This window comes from Lissotriton vulgaris, chromosome 3_1 (assembly GCF_964263255.1).
Source record: "Lissotriton vulgaris chromosome 3_1, aLisVul1.2, whole genome shotgun sequence".
In the NCBI taxonomy this organism is placed as follows: Eukaryota; Metazoa; Chordata; class Amphibia; order Caudata; family Salamandridae; genus Lissotriton; species Lissotriton vulgaris.
The window spans coordinates 130,806,467-130,829,044 of record NC_141689.1 but is presented as its reverse complement, the minus strand read 5'-3'; the positions used below and the strand labels follow the sequence as shown (position 1 = coordinate 130,829,044).

The 22,578-nt window shown below is 45.4% G+C and overlaps 1 protein-coding gene across 1 annotated transcript in view; it reads left to right on the top strand.

Annotated features, from left to right (window-relative positions):
* Positions 1-244: 244 nt before the first annotated feature.
* LOC147726077 (uncharacterized) overlaps positions 245-22,578 on the top strand; it is a 43,417-nt gene continuing 21,083 nt past the window's right edge. Inside the window, exons 1-2 of the mRNA XM_086960191.1 lie at positions 245-330; positions 21,444-22,293. Of these exons, the coding sequence (XP_086816317.1) occupies positions 318-330; positions 21,444-22,293 (863 nt within the window). The 5' untranslated portion in view covers positions 245-317. The remainder of the gene's footprint in view (positions 331-21,443; positions 22,294-22,578) is intronic.

Below are 22,578 nucleotides of genomic sequence, written 5' to 3'. Positions count from 1 at the left end.
TTCTGGTCGAATGTTGTTCAATTTAGGTACATTTTTCATCTAATCAGCTAAAAAGTGTGATTTTTTTTAACAGGTGACATTTGAAATTGCTGAATTTGCGTGAGAAGCTTGGGTTCCTTTTCGTTCTGTGTGTCACCTGAAATGCAAGTCATGAGAAATGGCGTGTATTTACTCAATGAAACTCAGCCAGCTGCATTAATTAAAATGTTCATCTATAAATGCAGTGCAGCACCTCATACCAGCTATCCACGCTCTCACAGTGCCTGCTCTGCAGGATTCCCACCCAGAAGGGATCAGACAAAGAGTGACTCGCTACAATGGACACATTTGGTAAATATCTTGCTTTTTAGCCTTACAGAAAAATTCTGTATTTATAATCTCTTAACAACACAGGTATGAAGTTAATTTCATTATATATTGCAACAGAAAATGAAAATACGATTCAATTCATAATATTTGTTTCATATTTTTGGGTATTAACTTCCTTAGGTAGAAATTCTAATTATTTTGGGCCCGATTCACAAAGGTAAACTCAGACCAAAGAAGTCTAAGTTCACAACTTTTGGTATTAACAAAGATAAGTTGCAAGGAGTATCTTTACGTACACACTTGTGGTGGTGTTTCTGCACTCTGGGTGGAGTTTCTGCACTTGGGGTGGAGTTTCTGCACTTGAGGTGGAGTTTCTGCACTCTGGGTGGAGTTTCCACACTCTGGGTGGAGTTTCCGCATTCAGGTGGAGTTTCTGCACTTGAGGTTGAGTTTCTGCACTTTGGGTGGAGTTTCCGCACTCGGTGGAGTTTCTACACTTGAGGTGAAGTTTCTGCACTCTGGGTGGAGTTTCCACACTCTGGGTGGAGTTTCCGCATTCAGGTGGAGTTTCTGCACTTGAGGTTGAGTTTCTGCACTTTGGGTGGAGTTTCCGCACTCGGTGGAGTTTTTGCACTTTAGGTGGAGTTTCCGCACTCGGGGTGAAGTTTCTGCACTTGAGGTGGAGTTTCCGCACTTGAGGTGAAGTTTCCGCACTCGGGGTGGAGTTTTGCTCTCAGCCGGAACCTCTGAACTCAGGGCAGAGACTCCACCTGAGTGAAGATGTAAAGATACTACTCATAACTTACCTTCGTTACCGTGCTGCGCTGCACTGGATGACAGGGAAAGGGCAGGAATGCACCATATTTAGGGGGATATGGTGCATTGCTGTCCTTTACAATGCACCGGAGCACAATGCGCTGCCTAGCGCCAATGCAGTCACCCTGGCACCATGGTACAAGGGTGCTTGAAAAGCATGCAGGATTGTTTTTGTGCTGGTAAGGACACCTTCTTGCGCAAATACAATCCTGGGGTATATTCCTCTTTCTATGTGTGCGGCAGAATGCAACACACATAGTAAGTGGAAGAAAGGAAGAGGAATTGAGTTATTAATCCTAGGTACGCCTCCCCTGGGAAAGTGTAAGATTTTGGCACATCCCCAAGTTTACAAGTTCTTCTAAAATCTGGAGATGCGTCAAAATCCATTGGAGTAGCATGGGCACAAGCATGGAACATCCATTGACCACCTTCCCAGGGCAGAGTACCGCAATGCAGAGCTTAGCTCTGCACTTCGTTACTCTCGCTATTTGAAGCCACTCAGAGACATGCAGAGTGGCTTTGTAATGCTTCAAGAATCTGACTTAGAGGTTTGTGTCACACAACTCCAACTTTGCATGGTACTTGGTCTTGTAAATAAGACCCTAAGAGTTGAGACTGTAGGATAATTGGCTCAGCGCATGTTTTTATGTGTCAAAAGTAAACATATTTAACCCAATGCTTCTCTGAGTTAGTGCATTATTTTAGAAAGCACGGCTCAGAAACAGAAAGAGTCATTGTTTCTAGGTTGTACTGCCTGAAAATAAAGCACTAACCTGAACAAAGACATCGCTTTACACACTGCAGGCATAAAACAAGCGATTTGCTCTGAGTCAGTAGCTCCCATTATGCACGGCCTCTGCAAAGTTGAAATCCTAATTGTGGGCCAGTAACAAAGGGAGTTTAATTCTGGGGCCATATCATGATGACTTTTCTGTGCCAGCACTATGGTAGCTAGACCTAGGTGGAGTTTGTGAAGTTCTGCTACTTGGAGCAAAGCACCAGAAATAGTCTGCTGAGCTCCGTGGAGTTCTGCAAGCGGTAGAGTGCCAAAAGTCATGCTGCCTGGGCTGAATTTTAGCAACAGGAGTTTGTCCCACACTGTAAAATCAGTGCGAACTGCACCACGCACAGCCACTCGAGTAAATGTTCTACTGGAGCAGCAGCTTCATCCACGCAAGCGGCAGATTTTTCAACGTGATTGGTAGCAACCTGCCGTGACCAGCGGCGCTAAAAAAAATATTACCGGGAGGGGGTCCAGCTTAACATTGGCAAGCCGTGTGAGATGGAAAACTCTGCTCTGCTTCATGGAGTTTACGAAACTCCGCAGTCCGCAGTGAGTGGGCAAACATCCATGAACTCCAATGGCAAAGCAGAATTCGTTACTCACCCCTAATATTAACCCAGATTATCTCAGAGGTAGTGCATGTTTTTCTGCCAGCAGATCTCAGACACACAGGTGAATACCTGCTTCTTTGGGTTTCTGAGTTCTGGGCCGTATCATGATGCGCTTGTGTTTTGAGTGCAAGGTGTCTAAAGTTCAAGCATACAACTGTAAAGTAAAGCTTGCCAATACCTTTGAGTTGAGTGGTTTATAAAACTGCAAGAAAAATCATACAACAGCATGGTGTAATTTAAAGAGTGAATGCATACATTGTCACTCCACAGGTTTGGCCATTCAAAGCTTGAGGAAGCAGTAAAAGGCGGTACTCACCCCTAAGCTCTAAGGCTTTCAACCTTACAAACGATTACAGGTTTAATGCTGTTTATATTCTTTTTTAGGTTGGGAAATGAGAGAGAACAAACTATAGATTGGTGTGGCTGATAGGAGTAGGGTTTGTACTCCTTGAAATAAATATGCAAAGAAAATCTACTTCTTGTAAATGAACTGATGCAATTGATTGACCTATACAGACATGTAAACGTGTGATATTTGAGCATGCAAGCATGTGAATTCTTCACAACAGATAGTTTTTCCCTAAATCCTGTCTTATTCTTAAACCTATGCTTTACCCTACTCTAACAATAAACTCTACATATTTGCTCTTACCCAAACCCCCATCCAAACACTTAAAGTATCCCCCACGATTATCTTATCATTAGACTGACCCTAATCCTAAACATATACCTTACCCATACCCTCTCTTAAACCCTTCCCAAACTGTAAACTCTAAACATATTCATTGTCCGCTAACAAACCCTTCTTTGAACCCTAAACCTATTTACAATTATCTTCATTTAGTTTAGTCCAGGTAATAATATTGACACAGAAATGATGTAGAGGTAAACTCCTGGATGAGATGAATATGATGAAATAATGGTATGGAAAGAGGAAGTGGTCAGGGTACCCTAGACCACTGTGTGAGACAGTAGATTTTTTGGGACCTCATTCACCTGCACACCTGCCCAAAGGTAACTCAAGGTCAGAGGTATGTTTCCAACTTAACCTTTCATTCTGCTAAGGTTAATACAATAGGTTCTAAGATGTGTTGCATTTATTTATCCTCAAAGTCATTATTGAGAATTGCACAGAGATTCTTTAGGCAAACATATAAAAAGCTGCCAGCAAAGATTGTCTGAAGACATATATCTGAAATTGAGAACTGACAAAATTGGCAACTTTTATTTTTGATTGCATTCTAGTTGGAAATATACTAGCCATGCTCATTCAAAGGGGCATATTTTCAAGGAGTAATCCCAGAGTTTATTGCAGCCAAAGTGGACATTTATGTATCGCCCCATTCACAAGCTGGTGCTATCAGCCCATATCACCACTTTACTTGCGATAGCAGCTGCAAAAAACATCACCACAGATGACCCCCGCAACTATTGCTAATGAGATGCAGAGTAGGCGCTCCCTTGCAAAAAGACGTGACAACACCACACCTCAACATTCACAACAACCAGCCAGAACTCAGGACTCAAGGGAAATGAATCCTCCAATTTACAACGTGTCAGGGGACGCATTTGCAAAGTGGTGCAGGGAGGGGGAAGGCCTGACATACCAAGTGTGCAAATGCACCCCTGGCACATTGTAAATTGCGGGATTAAGTCCCATTCAATCCTTAGGGTCCCTGGGGGCCAACTAGCCCACCAGGTACCTCCAGTAAGAGCCAAAGAGCTGCGTTGGAGAGAAGTGTTAAAAGGGGCGTGGCCTCTGAACTCCTCTCTGCAACGCAGCTCTCTGGTGCATACTGGAGGTAACTGGTGGGATAGTTGGTGCCCAGGGACCCTCAGGATTCAAGGGCACTTAATCCCCTAACTTATAATGCGCCACAGGGCGCATTTGCACCCTTGTCACATCAGGCCCGCCCCCTCCTCTGTTGGTTCTTTCTGCACATCTCTTGCTTCTTCCTGCACTTTTCTTTGTCTTTCTGGACTTCTGTTGCCTCTTTCAGCATTTTTCTTTCTTCTTACTGTACTTTTCTTCCTTTCTTCACATGCCCTACCTTTGTTGGCAAAGTTAGAATTCAGCATTTAAAAAACCACTGAAATTCACTCAAAAAACAGAGGTTTCAGGCACGATATAGTTAGAAATTAGCATTTAAAAACCTTAGAAATTCACTGAAAAAAAACATCAACAATAACATTACGTTAACCGAGAAGATTTTATTAGTATGTAATTGGTGATCTGTTTTCTATGATTGCAACATTTGTGACATTAGGTGACCTGGTTTTTTATAACTTTATACTAATGATCTGGACAGATTTTAGTCTCTACTGGGGAGGATGTTCCTTATGTAGAGTGGAAGGCCGTGCCTGCACTACTATATGCTGGGGATGAATGCTCCTTGCCCGAACTGCCAATTGCCTTTAGACTTTAATCACTAATTATGTATCATTTATGATAGATCTGGACTTCGAGACTAATTTCATAAAAACATACACCATGGTATGTGGCCCTATAAATACAAAATCCCACACTTTAAATATAGGTGGAAAAAAACTGGACAGGGCCAGCTGATTTTCATAGCTGGGCCTGGAGATCGATGACCGGTGCATTTGATCATCTTACATTAATATTAGGATATCTTCTTATACCCATGCAGTAGGCACTGTTTTTCACTTGCCATGACCATTGGCAAAAAAATGGATTGCCCAGATATATAACCGGAAATCCTTGCCAACTCTTACATGCAAAACACACAAGATGATGGACGGAATGTTGCACAATGGCAAAACATTCACCCCCAGTCACAGATCTGGGTTTCATCCATCGTTATTTTACTCTCAAGCCACCTCAGTTAAGACATGGCCATATGCAAATCAGTCGACCCTGAGCCTCATGGGAACAGTCTAGACCGAACTGCCAAGCCATGTCTTCCCTGGACCGGAATGAAGCATCCTAGGACCGGTTTCTGGCTATCAGACGTCTTCAGCCAGGGTAGCTTGACTCCAGTGGTGTAGTGAGCATGGGACCCATGTCTGGGCATACCCTGCCCACATAGGGTGAACAGCAAAACACACAAGATGATGACGGCATGTTGCACAAAGGCAAAATATTCACCCCCAGTCACAGATCTGGGTTTAATCCATTGTTATTTTGCTCACCAAGCCACCCAAGTTCAGACATGGCCGTATGCAAATCAGTCTTGACCCTGTGCCTCATGGGAAAAGTCCAGACCGAACTGCCTAGCAATGTCTTTCCTGGACCGGTATCAAGCATCCTAGAACCGGTTTCTGGCTATCAGCCATCTTCAGCCAGGATAGCTTGACTCCAGTGGCGTAGTGAGCATGGGACCCACATCTGGGCATACCCTTCCCACATAGCTGAACAGCAAAACACACAAGATGATGGATAGAATGTTACACAATGGCAAAACATTCACCCCCAGTCACAGATCTGGGTTTAATCCATTGCTATTTTGCTCACCATGCCACCCCAGTTCAGACATGGCCATTTGCAAATCAGTCTTGACCCTGTGCCTCATGGGAACAGTCCAGACCGAACTGCCAAGCCATGTCTTCCCTAGACCGGAATGAAGCATCCTAGGGCCGGTTTCTGGCTATCAGCCGTCTTCAGCCAGGATAGCTTGACTCCAGTGGCGTAGTGAGCACGGGACCCACGTCTGGGCATACCCTGCCCACATAGGGTGAACAGCAAAACACACAAGATGATGACGGAATGTTGCACAATTGCAAAATATTCATCCCCCAGTCACAGATCTGGGTTTAATCCATTGTTATTTTTCTCACCAAGCCACCCCAGTTCAGACATGGCCATATGCAAATCAGTCTAGACCCTGTGCCTCATGGGAAAAGTCCAGACCGAACTGCCTAGCCATGTCTTTCCTGGACCGGAATCAAGAATCCTAGGACCAGTTTCTGGCTATCAGCCGTCTTCAGCCAGGATAGCTTGACTCCAGGGGCATAGTGAGCACGAGACTATCCCAAATTGGGTCTCACCGGCTTCCCTCTCTTGACTCTTGACCTTAGAAGATCTTAACCATCTTCTTGATACCACCAAGTCATCCTCGCCCTTATACCCCTGCCCTCTAAGAACCTTAAAGACCTGCAGAGGGGTCGTCCTCCCTCCGCTACTAGAGGTTTTGAACATGGCCATCAGTGAGGGGATTTTCCCCTCTTCCTGGAAGACTGCTGTTGTCAAACCACTGCTCAAAAAGCCCTCTCTCGACCCGGGAGTGTTAACAAACATTTGTCCTATCTCCCTACTTCCGGCCCCAGCCAAGATTCTTGAGGCCCATATCAATCGTAATCTTTCTGCCTTCATTGACAGTTCTAATTTATTGGATATCTCCCAACACGGAGTCTGCCCTCACGGTTGTGATTAACATTATCCGCCTGGAGGTTGACAAGGGACATTCTACTCTGCTGGTGTTGTTAGATCTCACAGCAGCTTTTGACACCTTGTCCCCGTCAATTCTGATCTCCAGGCTTAAGGATATTGGGGTAGAGGGCACCGCTCTCAGTCTACTCTCCTCCTTTCTACATCTTAGGGAGCAGAGAGTTAAGTTGGGCAATTTCCTCTCCGCCTCTCAAGAAGTGCAATGTGGGGTACCACAAGCCTCTTCATTGAGCCCTTTACTATTCAACATCTACGTTACCCCACTTGCTAAGGTGGTGAGATCCTTCGGCCTTGAAGTACTATCGTACGCCGACAATACACAGATCCTGGTCTCTATCACCCAGACGGCAAGCGATTCAGCTCTCTAGTTTAGAGCATGTATGGAGGCAGTCTCCAAATGGATGGTGCGAAATTTCTTAAAATTGAATTGGGATAAAACCGAGATCATGGTCATTGGTGGTAGTCGGGACCTATGGTCAAAGCACTGGTGGCCTTCTTCCCTGGGGGAATGCCCTCTTCCCTCCTCTCTGCTAGTACCATTGGAGTTCTAATTGATCCTGCTCTATCATTTAACACTCAGGTAAACAGAACGGTGTCCACCTGCTGTGCCATCATAAGAACGTTGAGGAAGATTGCTCCCTATCTATCCCATGCAGCCCGGAAACAAGCAACAGTTGCTTTGGTCTCATCGAGGCTAGATTAGTGTAATGCCCTCTACAGTGGCTTTAACAAGAGCTCCATCCACCGTCTTCAGAGGGTGCAGAACACTGCGGCCAGGATGGTCCTGAACCTTCCTGGGCTAGCCTCGGCAACTCTTGCCAGAAGGGATCTTCACTGACTTCAGATTCCCTCTAGGATCTCTTTCAAACTTCTGTGTCTGGCTCATGGTGCTGTCCATGGCTCAGAGGGTATCAGGTCTCTTCTGTGTGTTTATACTCCCAAAAGAACCCTTCGTTTAGCATCTATGAATTTGCTCTCGGTCCTCAGAGTTGTGAAGGCAAAATGGGGTGGTAGAGCTTTTTCCACCTTAGCCCCAAAACTTTGGAACTCTCTCCCTTCTGAAATCTCTAGTCAGGCCTTCCTGTCGATCTTTAGGAAATGCCTAAAGACCTGGCTTTTTTCTCAGGCTTATAAGAGGCCGCGCTTTTGGTGGTCTTTACTTGGTTGCTTGGACTTTCTGTTTGTTGTTATCGCGCCTTGATGCCCTCTGGGGCTAAGTTTGCGCGTTATTAAACGCCTTTCATTCATTCATACCCAACGGTATCTCCGGGGCATACGGGTGAGGGAATCCTGCTCTGAGCTGACTCCTATTTCAACATAGACGGAATGTGTGCTCTTCCATATTGAGCGGTTCAAGAAACATCTTCTGCTGGAGTACTATGAAGGATAAAATATATTGAGGGATGCGGCGTCCTTCAGGGCCGTCTGGGCCCCGAAACTCCCTGGCAATAGCCTGAGTGAGCCATTGTAGTTGCGCCGCCAGATAGTACCACTCAAAATCTGGCACTGCTAGTCCCCCATCAGCTCTCGGACGCATCATTGTAGTCATAGCTACCCGCCTTCTGCCCGCCCCCCGGATGAGGCCTATCGACATAGAGCGAAGCTGCCGGAAAAAGGAGCCCGGTACCCAAATCGGCAAGTTGCGGAACAAATAGAGCAGACGGGGAATCGCCACCATCTTCAGGAGGGAGACCAGGCACATCACTGACAATGGTAACGTACTCCAAAACCAGAGTGCAGAGAGCTCTAATGTCAACAAAAATTAATTCAGAGGACAGGAGGGATGAAGATAAAAAGTTTGGGGAAGACCCTGTAGCGAGGGCCAAGTCCAACACTTATAAAAAGATTTTGTAATGTAAATGACTGGACATCTAATCATACCACTCAGACCCATGGATGGATGGTCATTAATAAAGCAGCGTATTCAATGGCAAAATGGAGACTGGCAGCACTAGGTTTGTGTTACTTAAAGAAATAGTAGACTTATATGACTTCAGCACAGACAGCTTTAAACATGTTATGCAATAGTTGACGTAGTTAGCATCTTCCTTATGTAGAAGGATCATTAAAAGTGAATTCAGGACAGAGAAAGCCAATGATTTCCTGTGGCATATCAAAATACCAGTGTCACCCAATGAGTTAAACGTATGTGTTTTTGTGTGAAACATACAACTACATTTTAAGACGAACAAGGGATTACCTTAGGATGTGTGCTTAAAGACAAATATGCATAATAAATTAGAAGGGGAACCTTTATATTTGAATATAGACACACAGAAGGGTCATGCCATACAACTGATGTAATAGGGAAAGACAGTATTAGTTATGAAATTCCTCTATGTACTCCTGAACAAACTATAATGTATGTGTAGAAGCTCAGTATTTAACTGCAAAAATAAAAGATCAATGACAACAGTAAAATAAACAATTCGCTCTCAGCACGTTTAAGTTTGCAAGATTTATTGGGAACCCAATTAGAATGTAATCATAATGCAATATACGTGCAGCACGTAGACCTCAGCAAAGCTTACTGAGTGCCCAATTGGTATCACAGTGCAGAGACATTTTATAGGTATAAGCCCCCACAGGATGGGCATCATAGCATACGTAATCTTGATCATGCTATGACCTGCTGGGCCAATCAGTGAAGTGCACATGTGGTGTGATACCCTTTTAAGGCTCAAAGTGTGCCTGTACTCTAATGTTGCTGCCCATGTGTCATCTACAAGAGCAGATTTGGGTTTTCCCCTAAAGGTGTAATCTGCGTTTCTAGTGTACGTGGCTTTGGCACGTACTTGACCGGCCAGGGCAGGTCATGTCGACATCATTTAATGAAAATGCAATGTTTAGCAATAACAAGCTGAAAGCTGGAAGCTGGCGTGTTTGTTCTCGGAAGCTTTGCGTTGCTTTGCACGTTGCAGCTGACTGAGGCTGACTTGACACACAAAATGGAGCATGCAACCATTTTGTGGATTTCTGCTGGTGTCTTTCTTTAGTAGTTCAAAGAAGACTATAGGCCTGAAAACATATGTATTTGGTATCATATAAATGTCTGCTTCCTCATCCCCAAATCTGATACTAAATCATATGTTAATCAGAAGTCATCCATCTTTATCATCTCCTGTCCCTCATCCTCATCTTTATGAGTGTGGTGTGGTGAACCACCTTTCCTGAATATGCAGTTGGCATAGGAACTGAAAATTGCTGCACAACAAGATGGGCATATTTTTATCAGGAGGCACAGTGTCAAAAGGGCTGCTACCATTATTATAACTGCCTCAAGTATCCATGAGCCCCACCCTGTGAACCATTTTATCACATCATCCTATAGACTACCTGTGTGTATTCCGTGGGGCTCATCACTTATATCTTAAATTTTTTTATGGCTTTTATTATATTCACACTGTTATCCGGAATGAATACACAGCATTGGCTCTTGGCCAGGGAATATGCTGGGGAAGATGCCTCATGGAGGACGGAACAGACTCCTCCCTCCTTGGCCAGAATCATATCGAGAGCAATCCGGTTTTGAATTACGACAGCCCTCATGGAGGTGAGCTCTGCTGTTATATTTCCTAAGGCCTCAGTGGTAGAGTCCGCTAGATCTTCAATCATCCTGGACAACTGGTGTATCCGTTCCGAGGTATAGATATTGCCTAGTATTAGACCTGGTGACGGCTCGTCACGACTCCTAACTCGAGTTAGTCTGGTTGTGTGGTTACAGGTGCTCATTCCCATGTAAATCTGGGGAACTGCCTTTGTGGGTAGTATGCCTTTTATCTTGTTTATCCTGTCCTCACAATCAAATAGGCCCTGCTCTCCTTGAGCAACCTCCTCGAAGGTGCATCCAAATGAAATGAACTCCTTCCAGTTGTCTTTGGACAGCAGTTCCGAAAAAGTGCATGCTCTAGTAGCTCCTTTCGGAAAAACCAGTACTCTTTTGGGTGTTACTACTTCCTCCTTGAGGATGCAGGAGGGGGCTGGAACTTTCCCCACCCTGAACCTTGGTATTTTCAAGTGGCCTGTTTCTATGTCATCCCAACCTGCCCTGCTTTTCCATTCCTTGTTTCTAGACGCCATGTCAAATCCCTTTATCATCTCTAAGTCTCCCTTAGTTGGCTGCATATTCATACAAGGGATCTTCTTAGGTCTGAGAGGAGGGTCTGTTAATCTTCTACTATAACTATAGCCACTGCTACCGCTGGGATCAACAGTCGGTATTTCCGAAGAGGGTGTACCTATCGATACTGATACAGACATGCTGTGTTGACTTTGTAACATGTCCCGCAACAGGACCCAGCCTACATATTTGGATAGTGGCAGGACGTGGTACTTCAAACTATGTGTGGCGTCTGTGGGTAGGTGGGTGCAAACATAGCAGCCAGATATATTCAAAATTGTCACATACATTTTCAGCATTTCTATGTACTGGTTTCCTTCGTACGTATCCCACAATCCTTCTTGGTTTCCTTTATTCACATCCACCCCCACACCAGTAATGTTCATTGTTATATTTTGTTCATAGTCTCTTGGGGATTTTGTTGGCTCAGTTCCATCACTACCATCCCCCACCCTTCCATTAAGATGTGGTATTTCAAGCTCAGCAGAATATACTATTATTATTGCTGTTACTATAACCGCTGGAACTGGTAACAATATTGCAAGAATCACCGCTCTCCAGTTACATGTGTGTCTCTCAGTGGACTGCATGACTCTGTACAAATCTTTCCCTTCCCTATGCTATGCAATCTTCTTGTGAATAGGCCCTAAATTTATTCTTGGTCCACTCGAGCTTGTGAATAGGCCCTAAATTTATTCTTGGTCCACTCATTTATTCTTGGTCCACTCGGGCTTGTGAATAGGCCCTAAATTTATTCTTCTTCCTCTTGGCGCTATGCTAGCTGACCCTTAGAGTCAAACATTTAACCACTGCTCTTCCCTTTGTTTTTAATGTCTCGAACAGGTCTAGGACCAGTGACTTCTGTTGCAAAAGTGGCACAATGGATGGTGTTCAAGGTTTTGAATAATGCTAGAACCAGTACTCTGTATCGCAAAAATAGAACTATTGAGAATGTCAAAACGTAGGTCTGTTAACTCTTGCTCAGGAATTTGCTCTTGGCCAGCTGGAAAGGCAATGTCATTAAAAATGTATTGTATTAGCTCACTGAGCAATAGTGGCCTTGGTACAAGTAGTGTCAGAGTTGCAGTTATGTCTCTTCCTGGGCACAAAATGGTTAATTGTATCCTGGACCGTTGTCCGCAGGCTTGTATTGACACAGATCGAAGTCTATTTGTCAGGAGCATTGCATTTAGCCAGCAGTCCGTTGATGATTAACTGGTTTGTTCATGTTTCTGTTTGCTGTGAGAGCGAAGGTGGTATCCTCTGCTGGGCTCGGCGGCTGATATCTGAATCGGTGGCGTCCTTTCTCCGTCCGTTACTTTTTTTGTGTGAGACGCGTGAATCCACGAAGCTATGCCGTCACACTTAACAGCTGTGGCCGTCGTTAGAAGGACCTGTCTTGGCCCCTTCCATCTTGGCATTCCTCCGTGTGTGGGCTTTGACCCAAATCCAGTCTTCAGCTTTTAGATCATGGGCTGGTGGCGTCGTGGCCTCTGGAAGGGAGGTCAGCACCAGGCAGTGGAGGTAACGTAAAACATGGGTTAACTCTTTACAGTAACACAACAATAAGTCGTCCATTACTGACAGGGGGGCTGTTGACATATGGCCTGGTATTTGCATGGGTCTGCCAAATACTATTTCATGGGGACTTAACTTCGTTACTCTGTCTGGTGTACATCTCATTGCTAGAAGCGCTCGAGGCAGCGCATCTACCCATGAGAGGTCAGTTGACGCACAAATCTTTGCGATTTTATTTTTCAGAATTCCATTTCTCCGTTCGACAGCCCCTGCTGCCGGCGGGTGATAGGCGCAATGTAGCTTTTGTTTTATGGCCAATCCCTTGCACAGTCCCTTTATGACGTTGGAAATGAATGCAGGCCCATTGTCGGATGCCAGGAGGGAGGGTACCCCAAATCTTGGCAATAGCTCCTTAAGTAGACATTTGGCCAGTCTCTGTGCATCACAATTTTTGGTGGGGTAGGCCTCTGTCCATTTGCTAAACATACAGACGATGACCAAAACGAATCTATATGACTGGGTGGGGGGCATGTCTATAAAATCTAGCTGAAGGCTTTCAAATGGTCCATGGGGAGGTGGGAAGTGGCCAGGCGCAGTTGGGGTACCTTTTCCAGTGTTGTACTGCGCACAGACAGAACACTGCTTGCACAGCCTTTCTGCTGTCTGGCGGAATTTCGAGTTATACCAACACTGGAAAAACAATCTGATCATGCCATCACGTCCTACGTGTGAGGGTCCATGGAACAATCTGCTCATTGAAGGGAGCATGGTGGGAGGCAAGCATATCCTGTCATTAGGTCCTACCCATAGTCCCTCTTTTGTTTGTGTGCATCCCTGTTGCTTCCACTCCTCTTTTTCATTGTCAGCTGCATCCCTCTGAATACGTATTGGATCAAAATGCAGTGAACCCTTATCCTCTTTTGTGTCTGTCCTGTTGTCTACTAGTTGTACCATAGCTCGCTCACAGTCTGTAAGCGCTATTCTCTTTGCTTCTTGGTCAATGAAAGCATTGCCTCTGGAGATGGGGTCTTTTGATGAAGTGTGGGCAGCACATTTTATTATGGCCACCTTGAAAGGTAGTAGAAGCGCTAGGAGGAGGTCACAAATCAATTGTGCATGCTGTATCTGCTGGCCTGCTGATGTAAGGAACCCCCTCATTGACCATAACTGGCCAACATCATGGACTACCCCGAAGGTATACTGACTGTCCGTGTATATATTTACTTTCTTCCGTTTAGCCCATGCACATGCTCCGGTAAGTGCCACAAGTTCAGCCGCTTGTGCACGTTTTGCTGCTGTCAGCCTCCCTCCTTCCAATAATTTAGTTGCTGTGCCCACCGCATAGGATGCTTGTAATACTCCTGTGTCATCCCTTAAACATGGCCCATCTACAAATAGATCTCCTTGAGCATCTGGGAGTGGTGTGTCTTTAAGGTCTGGGCGTATCTTAGTATGCCTGTCTATGGCCAAGGCACAATCATGAAAGGAATCATCTGAATCAAAATCCTCCAGCTCATGCTCCGTGGGTAGCAAGCATGCAGGGTTCAAAGTGGTACACCTCTTGATGATAATGTGTGGTGTCAGGAGTACCAACTCATACCTGGTGAGGCCTGCATTGGTGAGGTGCTGTGTCTTAGTGGATGTCAGAAGTGTGTCCACGGCGTGTGGCACATGTAGCACTAGTGTGTGTCCTAACACTAAGTTGTCTGACTGTTCCACAGCAAGTGCTGTGGCTGCTACTGCTTTCAGACACGGTGGGAGCCCTGCAGCCACTGGGTCTAGCGTGGCAGAATAGTATGCCACGGGGCGGTAAAAAGCTCCATGTTTCTGAGCCAAGACCCCCATTGAGCACCCCCCCTTCTCGTGGCAAAACAAATGAAAATCTTTTCCAAAATCTGGTATGCCTAGCGCTGGTGCTCCCTCCAATCCTCTTTTTAGCGCATTGAAGGCTGTCTCGCATTCTTGTGACCAGGGTACAGTTCAGGTATGCCTTTGTGTGTCAGTGCCTGCAGGGGTTTTGCAATGAGAGAGAAGTTTGGTATCCAGTGACGACAATATCCTGCAACCCCTAAGAACGCCCCAACTTCCTTCTGAGTGCGGGGTCTGGGAAAATGTGTTATTGTCGAGATTCTGTCTGGCAACAGTTTTCTTGTTCCTTCTGTTAACTCATGGCCTAAGTATTTCACAGAGGTGATGCAAAACTGTAATTTCTTTGAGGAGACTTTGTATCCCTTTAATGCTAAGTGGCATAGGACAGCGATGGTGTCCTTTACACAAGCTTCCTTTGAAGGCGAGGCCAATAGCAAATCGTCAATATACTGGATAAGTGTGGACCCCTCCTTCAGTACCAGGGAGTCTAAATCTGTTTTTAGGGCATGTGTGAAAATGGATGGTGACTCTGTATAGCCCTGCACCAGCCTTGTCCTACAAAACCTCTTTTGTCTGAAACTAAAGGAGAAGAAATGTTGGCTGTCAGGTTGCAAGGGGATGGTGAAAAAGGCAGAGCTACGATCCATCACGGTGAAAGTGGTAGGCGACACAGGTATATTAGATAATATTGTTGCTGGGTTTGGGACCACTGGGAAGGATGGCAACACTATTTTGTTCAATTCTCTCAGGTCTTGAGTGAATCTGTAGACAGGGGCCCCGTTTGGGCCCTTGGATCCCTTCTTCACAGGGAGAATCAGGGTGTTACATTGACTGTATTGTATCTCTCTTAAAATTCCTTGCTTCAGGAGGTCTTTTATCACTGGTGCGATGCCCTCCTCCCCCCTCTTTTGAGATCTTGTATTGTGGCACTCTTTTAGAACTGCCCCTGGCTTCAATTTTATCTGCACCGGTGGGTAGTTCATTACCCGCCCTATGTCATTGGCGCTTGTTGCCCAGACCTCCGGCGGCACACAATGGCGTAATTCTAGTGGTATTTGGAGGTCGGTGCATGTCATAAAGGCTTGTATCATTAAACCGTTTGCCTTGCTCTCTAAAAAGACCCCTGTTGGTGAGCAGTGTATGGTGCATTGTAATTTGCATAACAGATCTCTCCCCAGCAAGTTCACAGGGCAAAATCTGCTAAGAATAAATTGGTGGTGCACTGTTATCGTGCCTACTACAAACTTTAGAGGCTCAGTAAGGTATTCTGTAATAGGTTAGCCAGTCATGCCTACTGCGGTTATCGTAGTCCTAGAAAGTGGAGCCTCAGGCGTTGTTAGTGCCTTCAGCATTGATCTTTGAACCCCTGTATCAATTAGAAATGGAACAACCCTGCCCAATACCTCTCCCTTTACATATGGTCCAGATTGATCTACTGCTATTGCTGGTGCTGTTATCACGCAGTTTCCCACTTTCAGGCATCCCTACAATGATGCTGGGGGTGGGGGTGGGGGCTAGTCATTCATTACTGGAGTCCATCCCTCCCCCCCTGCCCATTGCTGCTGGGACTCATTTTCATGTGGCGTGTTGTCTCGGTACTCTGTGTGCCGGGTGTAGTTGGTGTGCTGGTGTTTGCCCTCTTGCCCGCTGTTCTGTTTGTACCTACTGTCCTCATTTCTTTTCTTTAATATTGGACAATCTGCTTTCCAATGATTAGGGTCCTTGCAATAGAAGCATGCTGTTCCTTGGGGTGGCAGGGAGGTTGATCTGTGGGGTAAGGAAGGTGTCCTACCGGTCTGCTGTCTTCCTACGCCTCGCCCCCCCCCCTCTGCTCCTTTCCCTACCTCTGTTATTGCTATAAAACCGTTCTTGTGCTACCATTAACCTCACTTTTTCTTTCTTTAATTTTTCTGTCTCCATTGCCTGCGCACTGGTCTGGAAATCTGCGCAGTACTTGGCTGCTGAAAGGACTTTCTCAATTGGCTCTTGTTGCCAGCAGACAAAAGAAGTCTGCAAGTGTGTTCTGATGGGTGGCGTGAGGCCTTGTACAAATGTAGTTACCAGAGCTGGCATGGCATCTCCCATAAGATCTTTCAATCCACTGTTCTGCCTATATACTTGCAGGAGGCGGTCAAAGTATGCATTCACACGTTCATCTTTCTCCTGATTGGTACTTGTAATCTTGCTCCAATCAACCCTATCTTCAGGTACCTTCTACTTCAAGTGTTCCACTACTTTTTTGTATAACTCCCCTACTTCTGGGCCTGGTGTCCCTCCTTTCCCCCGCTTTGGTTCAACATCTGGCCACTCAATCTTTTTTTTACAATCTTACCAAAGATCTTTTGGGATGATGATGTTAAATAGCGTGTTGAGGTCTCGCCACAGTAAACCTCCTAATGCTGTCATTCTGCTAAGCTCTTCATACCACCTCCTTGGTTCGTCTCTTAAACGGGGAAAGTCTTTGCTGAACGTGCTAATGTCCTGCCTTGACCATGGGACATAAACATATGCTAAATCATTTGGCGCGTTGCCAGGTAGTGGCGGTATCTCTCGTAGGGGCATTATAAGTGATGGGACCTCTGTTGTCGTAGAATTCCCTGTTGTGTTGGCTGTGGCGATGCAGTGGGCCATGGAGTGAGCTACGTCAATTACTACACACGTGTGTATTAGCTGCTTCCATTGTTGTAATTTATCTATAACATATTTAAGCGTGTCCTGCAACTTAGACTCCTCCCATGTTATTAAATATGGATCTGTGAATCCGAACTTCCCTACCTCCCAGTCATATTTTTTTGGAAGTTGGGCACTACTGCCTGTGGTCGCCTGGGCGTCGGCTTGCTTAGCATATGCTAAGTGGGCCTGGGGTGCTTTGTTCATTAACTCTGCTTGTGCTAAGGACAGTGTTTTCTCTAAGTACCTCCTATGCTGTGATTGTATAAAGGAGTCCACAGTTAGTGAGCCCTCCACAAGCCGCTGTAGTAGCGCTTGAGAATTTAAAGAATCACTTTTTAACATTAGTTTTGGTGAATTTGGATTTGACGCCGAAGCTCCTCCCACCATTCCCCCCAAACTGCCTCTTCTTTTGTTCTCTGGAGCTGACTCTGTTTCTGTCAAACACTGCTCTAGTGTTGAAATGTCGTGTTCTGTGTGATGGACATATGTAAATGCATCCCATATTAGCGAGTGCCATTGTTGTTTGCTGAATGAGTCATCCTGTGATTCATCCTCAAATAATTGCTGCCATGGTCTGTCTATTAGTTTAGGTATTTTAACCTGTTTTTTAACACATTTTTTGAGAATACTGCGTTTATTCTCGTTGTAGTCTGAAGCGGCTTTGACTGCTGTTTCTCTCATGATTTTCAGCGTACCCAGGTCTTGGATAGACTCCAATTCCGCTCTTGCAACTTTATCTTTCAATGCTCTGTATACAAAGGTTATGGCTGCCTTTCGTTCCCCGGGAGCTAGCTCAGTGTGTTCTGACTCAGGTGCATGCAGCGGTGAATCATCACCCTGGCATCCCAAGGGAATATCTTCTAAGACTTGGTCTTCTGCCCCTGCCCCACCTTCTACCTCCTCTTTTTCTCTAACTTGTACGCATGTGAATGCGCCTACTGTGTCTAATTGTTCTTTTCTCCATCTGCCCTCCAGTTTTGCCTGTAATATTATCTTTTTAATTTCCATAAGTTTGCTGTGGACCTTAGATTTGACTGCGCTTGTTGAACGCATGTCGCTTAACTCAGAGTCCCAATTATGGTACGCCTTCCATTCCAAACTTCTAATCTACTTTCCCTTTATATTTAACATGTGGCGCAAGTATGATAGTTTGGTCATGTCATATGTGCCATTACATGGGAACTTGAGATCCTTGTTTTTAGATGTCAGATCATGCCACTTATGTATGTACATAATTGAGCTTAAGCCTCTCTTTATAGCTACATTATATGTAGGTGAGTTCTTGGGTGGGGCTGGCTGAGCCGTATTTAAAATCTTTTTACTATTGAGGTTTCCCATGGTTGAGTTGTGTGTAGCAGCTAGTCCTAAACGCCTTAAAACTAACTGTTCAAGTATACCAGACAGATGGGTTGTAGGGTAGACTTCAATAGAGAAACATGCGACACAATAGGTTGACAGAAATGCTTCACTTATATTTCAGCCGCACAGTATTTGTAAGAGGGCAACAAGAAAGCCATACATCAATCACCCCAACAGGTCATGTAGTGCCAATTCACCAAAGCATTTTCACAAGGGAGAAAGAAGCCAGATCCTAGTTTGTTCGTTTGAGCCCTGACGGCCTGTGAAACAGGTAAGATAGGAAAACAGACCCTGTCTGTTGCTGTGCCACAGGGTGCTGGCACTCAACAATAGAGCGATAGTGGTGAATTGTTTCGTTCAGTTCAGTCAATCACATAAAACATCTAAGACAAATATGGGGATCCTACCTGGCAGCGCTGTAGAAAAACCCTTCTGTGCAGTGAATGTGTGTGGGTCTGCTGTACTTAGTCCCAAAGGAGTGAGGGGAATATCAGAAATTCAATTTTAGAGAGGTGCACTTTAATCGGTCTTTCCAGCCAGTCCCTTCCAGAGGCCAGGGGGTATTATGGGCCGGAGTACTTATATTTGGCAACGTTGGTAACTGGGTGTGTGAGATGGAGGTTTTCTACCAGGTTTTCTACCAGAACTCCTTAAGTAACGTTCTAGTATCCAGATTGAATGAATAAGCTGGCAAAGGTAACCTAGGACCTATCACTAGGCAAAAATACTCCACCTGCCTAGCAATATTGGCCACTACATAGGCCAAGCACATCACAAGTACACAATAAAAAAATGCAATGAAACCTATGATGATTGAGAAAAGAAACACTTGTGTACCAGGCGTCACACCCCCCTCTTCGTGCCGAGGAGATCCCCTAGGCACGAACCTAGAACTATTCTGGCCCCTAGGTGGACATCTCCAGGGGGAGGGTGGAGGCTGAACCCAGGCAGGGCGACGGGCGTCAGCCAAAGAGCCAGGATCGCCCCTGGGCGTTCCTCATAAATGCCAAAATATTAGGCCAGCTGCGCGTGGGCGATGGTGCTGGACCCAGGCCAGAGCTCATGAGAACAAATAAAATCGAGATCAACAAATACACAGTAGAAACAAAATCTAGTAGCCAACCTGGCCACTCGTATCGCAATACCTAACAGGCACAACCACTATGTACCAATCTGGGGAGCGAAACTGCCACGCCCTAAAACGGCGAGCTTCCTGCTTCCACCCACAGGGGAGCAAAAACTGCGACACCTCACAATGAGGGGCCAATACCGGAGGGTTAAAGTCCCCCCCAAGTGTACTCACCGGGCTTCTTCCAGTCTGTTAGAGCATACCGACGTCCACTGCACCCAATGGGAATGGTCTGGTGAGGGTATCCCGCATCGCAGCTGGGGGTGACTCTGCGGCAGGGGGGGTGCAGACCTTCGCCCTTAATGGCTGGCCAAGGGCCCACTGATACGAAATCACCAAAGAGTTACTGCCGGCCAGGAATCCTGCAGAAGCTTGCCGTCACCAGCCAGCCAGGGAACGCAGGGGACCAAGGCCAGACCCTATAAGATAAAAAAAGTATGTGAGAAAAGGCAGCGGACTTCAGCCAGCAATGACAGAGGCGAACATACGCCCGTGGCACAGAAACTAAGAAAGGTCAACAGCACCGAGAGCAGGAGAGAGCTAGATGGGAGCTACCTCCTGGGCCGTGTGGTGACAAAAACAAACGTAAACCATCAGAGTCAGGAACAGCAGAATGAAGAAAGTGATCCGAAAAGGAACCACGAAAGACATGGAGTCTGGACAAGCCTTGTAAATATCCCCAGGACACAGGCACACCTCGTCAGACATAGAGAGTCAAGAATAAGAAGAGTCAGGAGAGGCAGAAACACAACACAAGCGTGCCGAGAGCGAAAAGAGCAGGACAACACCAAAGACAACAGAGAGGCCACAAACAGGTCATCCACCGGATCCGACCCCCTCCAGCAACCAACCAGGTCGGGGAGAGATAAACAAACAGAACGTTATCACCTCAAATCCCCGCCCTCAGAAGGGTGCCAAAAGGGTCCGATCACCAGTGTCCGCTCCGTCGGTGTAGCCAGGCAGTTGTAATGGGCCCGCAGCATTCTTCAACAAATGTAGAAGCTCAGTATTTAACTGCAAAAATAAAAGATCAATGACAACAGTAAAATAAACAATTCGCTCTCAGCACATTTAAGTTTGCAAGATTTATTGGGAACCCAATTAGAATGTAATCACAATGCAATATACGTGCAGCACAGAGACCTCAGCAAAGCTTACTGAGTGCCCAATTGGTATGACAGTGCAGAGACATTTTATAGGTATAAGCCCCCACAGGATGGGCATCATAGCATACGTAATCTTGATCAGGCTATGACATGCTGGGCCAATCAGTGAAGTGCACATGTGGTGTGATACCCTTTTAAGGCTCAAAGTGTGCCTGTACCCTAATGTTGCTGCCCACGTGTCATCTACAAGAGCAGATTTGGGTTTTCCCCTAAAGGTGAAATCTGCGTTTCTAGTGTACGTGGCTTTGGCACGTACTTGACCGGCCAGGGCAGGTCATGTCGACATCATTTACTGAAAATGCAATTTTTAGCAATAACAAGCTGAAAGCTGGAAGCTGGCGTGTTTGTTCTCGGAAGCCTTGCGTTGCTTTGCACGTTGCAGCTGACTGAGGCTGACTTGACACACAAAATGGAGAGTGCGACCATTTTGTGGATTTCTGCTGGTGTCTTTCTTTAGTAGTTCAAAGAAGACTATAGGCCTGAAAACATATGTATTTGGTATCATATAAATGTCTGCTTCGTCATATGTACATCTCATGTGTGCTTGTAGTTCTCTCAGATGTCATGGGTATTCTGCTATTTTTAAAAGCTAAATGACTCCTGTTAAACATACAATTGTAAATTCTGTATTGTGTATTATATCAGTTCATAAAATAAATGTTTGTTTATGTTCTTTTTCAGACGTTCTGTTCACTGTGGATGAAGGAGATACCTGCAGAATAGGCTTGCCCCCAAAAGATGCAACAGATGATTTTCATACAAGAGCCATACAATTTGAAACATTTGAAAACGCTAGCCAGATCTTCTTTGGTCCAGACGACAAGATATATGCTGTGCGTGGAGCAGAACTGTACCAAGGATCTCTGCCAAGATCTAAGGGGGCTGATTGGTTTAGTGAGGCCAAACTTATTGGGGGAAGTGGTTGGGATCAGTTCAAATTTGTATTTTTCCACCCTAAAGGTAGAATCTATGCTGTCACTCATGAAGGGCACTTGTTCAAAGGTGTACCACCAACTCCTGATGACCAATCCTGGATTGATAGGAAGGCAAAGAGGCTGGACGGAGAGAGATGGAATGAGTTTAGTGCTCTCTGTTATGATCCTGTGGGAATCTTGTACGGAGTGGCTTCAGGAAAGTTAGTAAGAGGCCTTTATCCTAACTCAACAACTAGGAGCTGGTTGGATAACGCTGAAGAGATTGGCAATAGTACAAGCTGGGAGGAATTAAGTCACTTCATGGCTTTCACCCAGGATGGCAATTTGTGGTGTGTCAACAAATCTACCGGGGAGATGTTGACTGGTCCCCCACCCACCAACAGCACAGAAAACTGGGAGGATAGTGCCCAAAAGTTGGGTAGTGGCTTCCAAGTTTACAAGCACTTATCACTGATGCGGGATAAAACCCTCAACACTATTCAAAATCTCAATTTCCTAGTAAAAATTGGAGAAACAAGTGACCAGCAAGTAGTGGAAGTGAAAGAGCAAAAGTATGACAACAAAGGGGGAAGTGATGGCTTGTCATGCACGTTGGAGTAAGTACCCTGCTAAAACCTTTTGCGGTACATGATGGAGTATTGTTTGATTTTTTAATATTAGTTTTTTTCATCTGGTATAATATCACTAATTGCTTTCATTTCACATATCATTTTAATGCTAAATTGCTAGTGCATTTACCTCCTTAACGCAGAGTAAGGCTACACAGTGACTTGTGCTGCTTTGTCTAACTCCATATCCATGAGGCCATGCAAAGCCATGCAGGGTAACTTTGCGCAGCCACATAGCTATGGTTGAGACACTTGTGCTGCTGGTGCATCAAA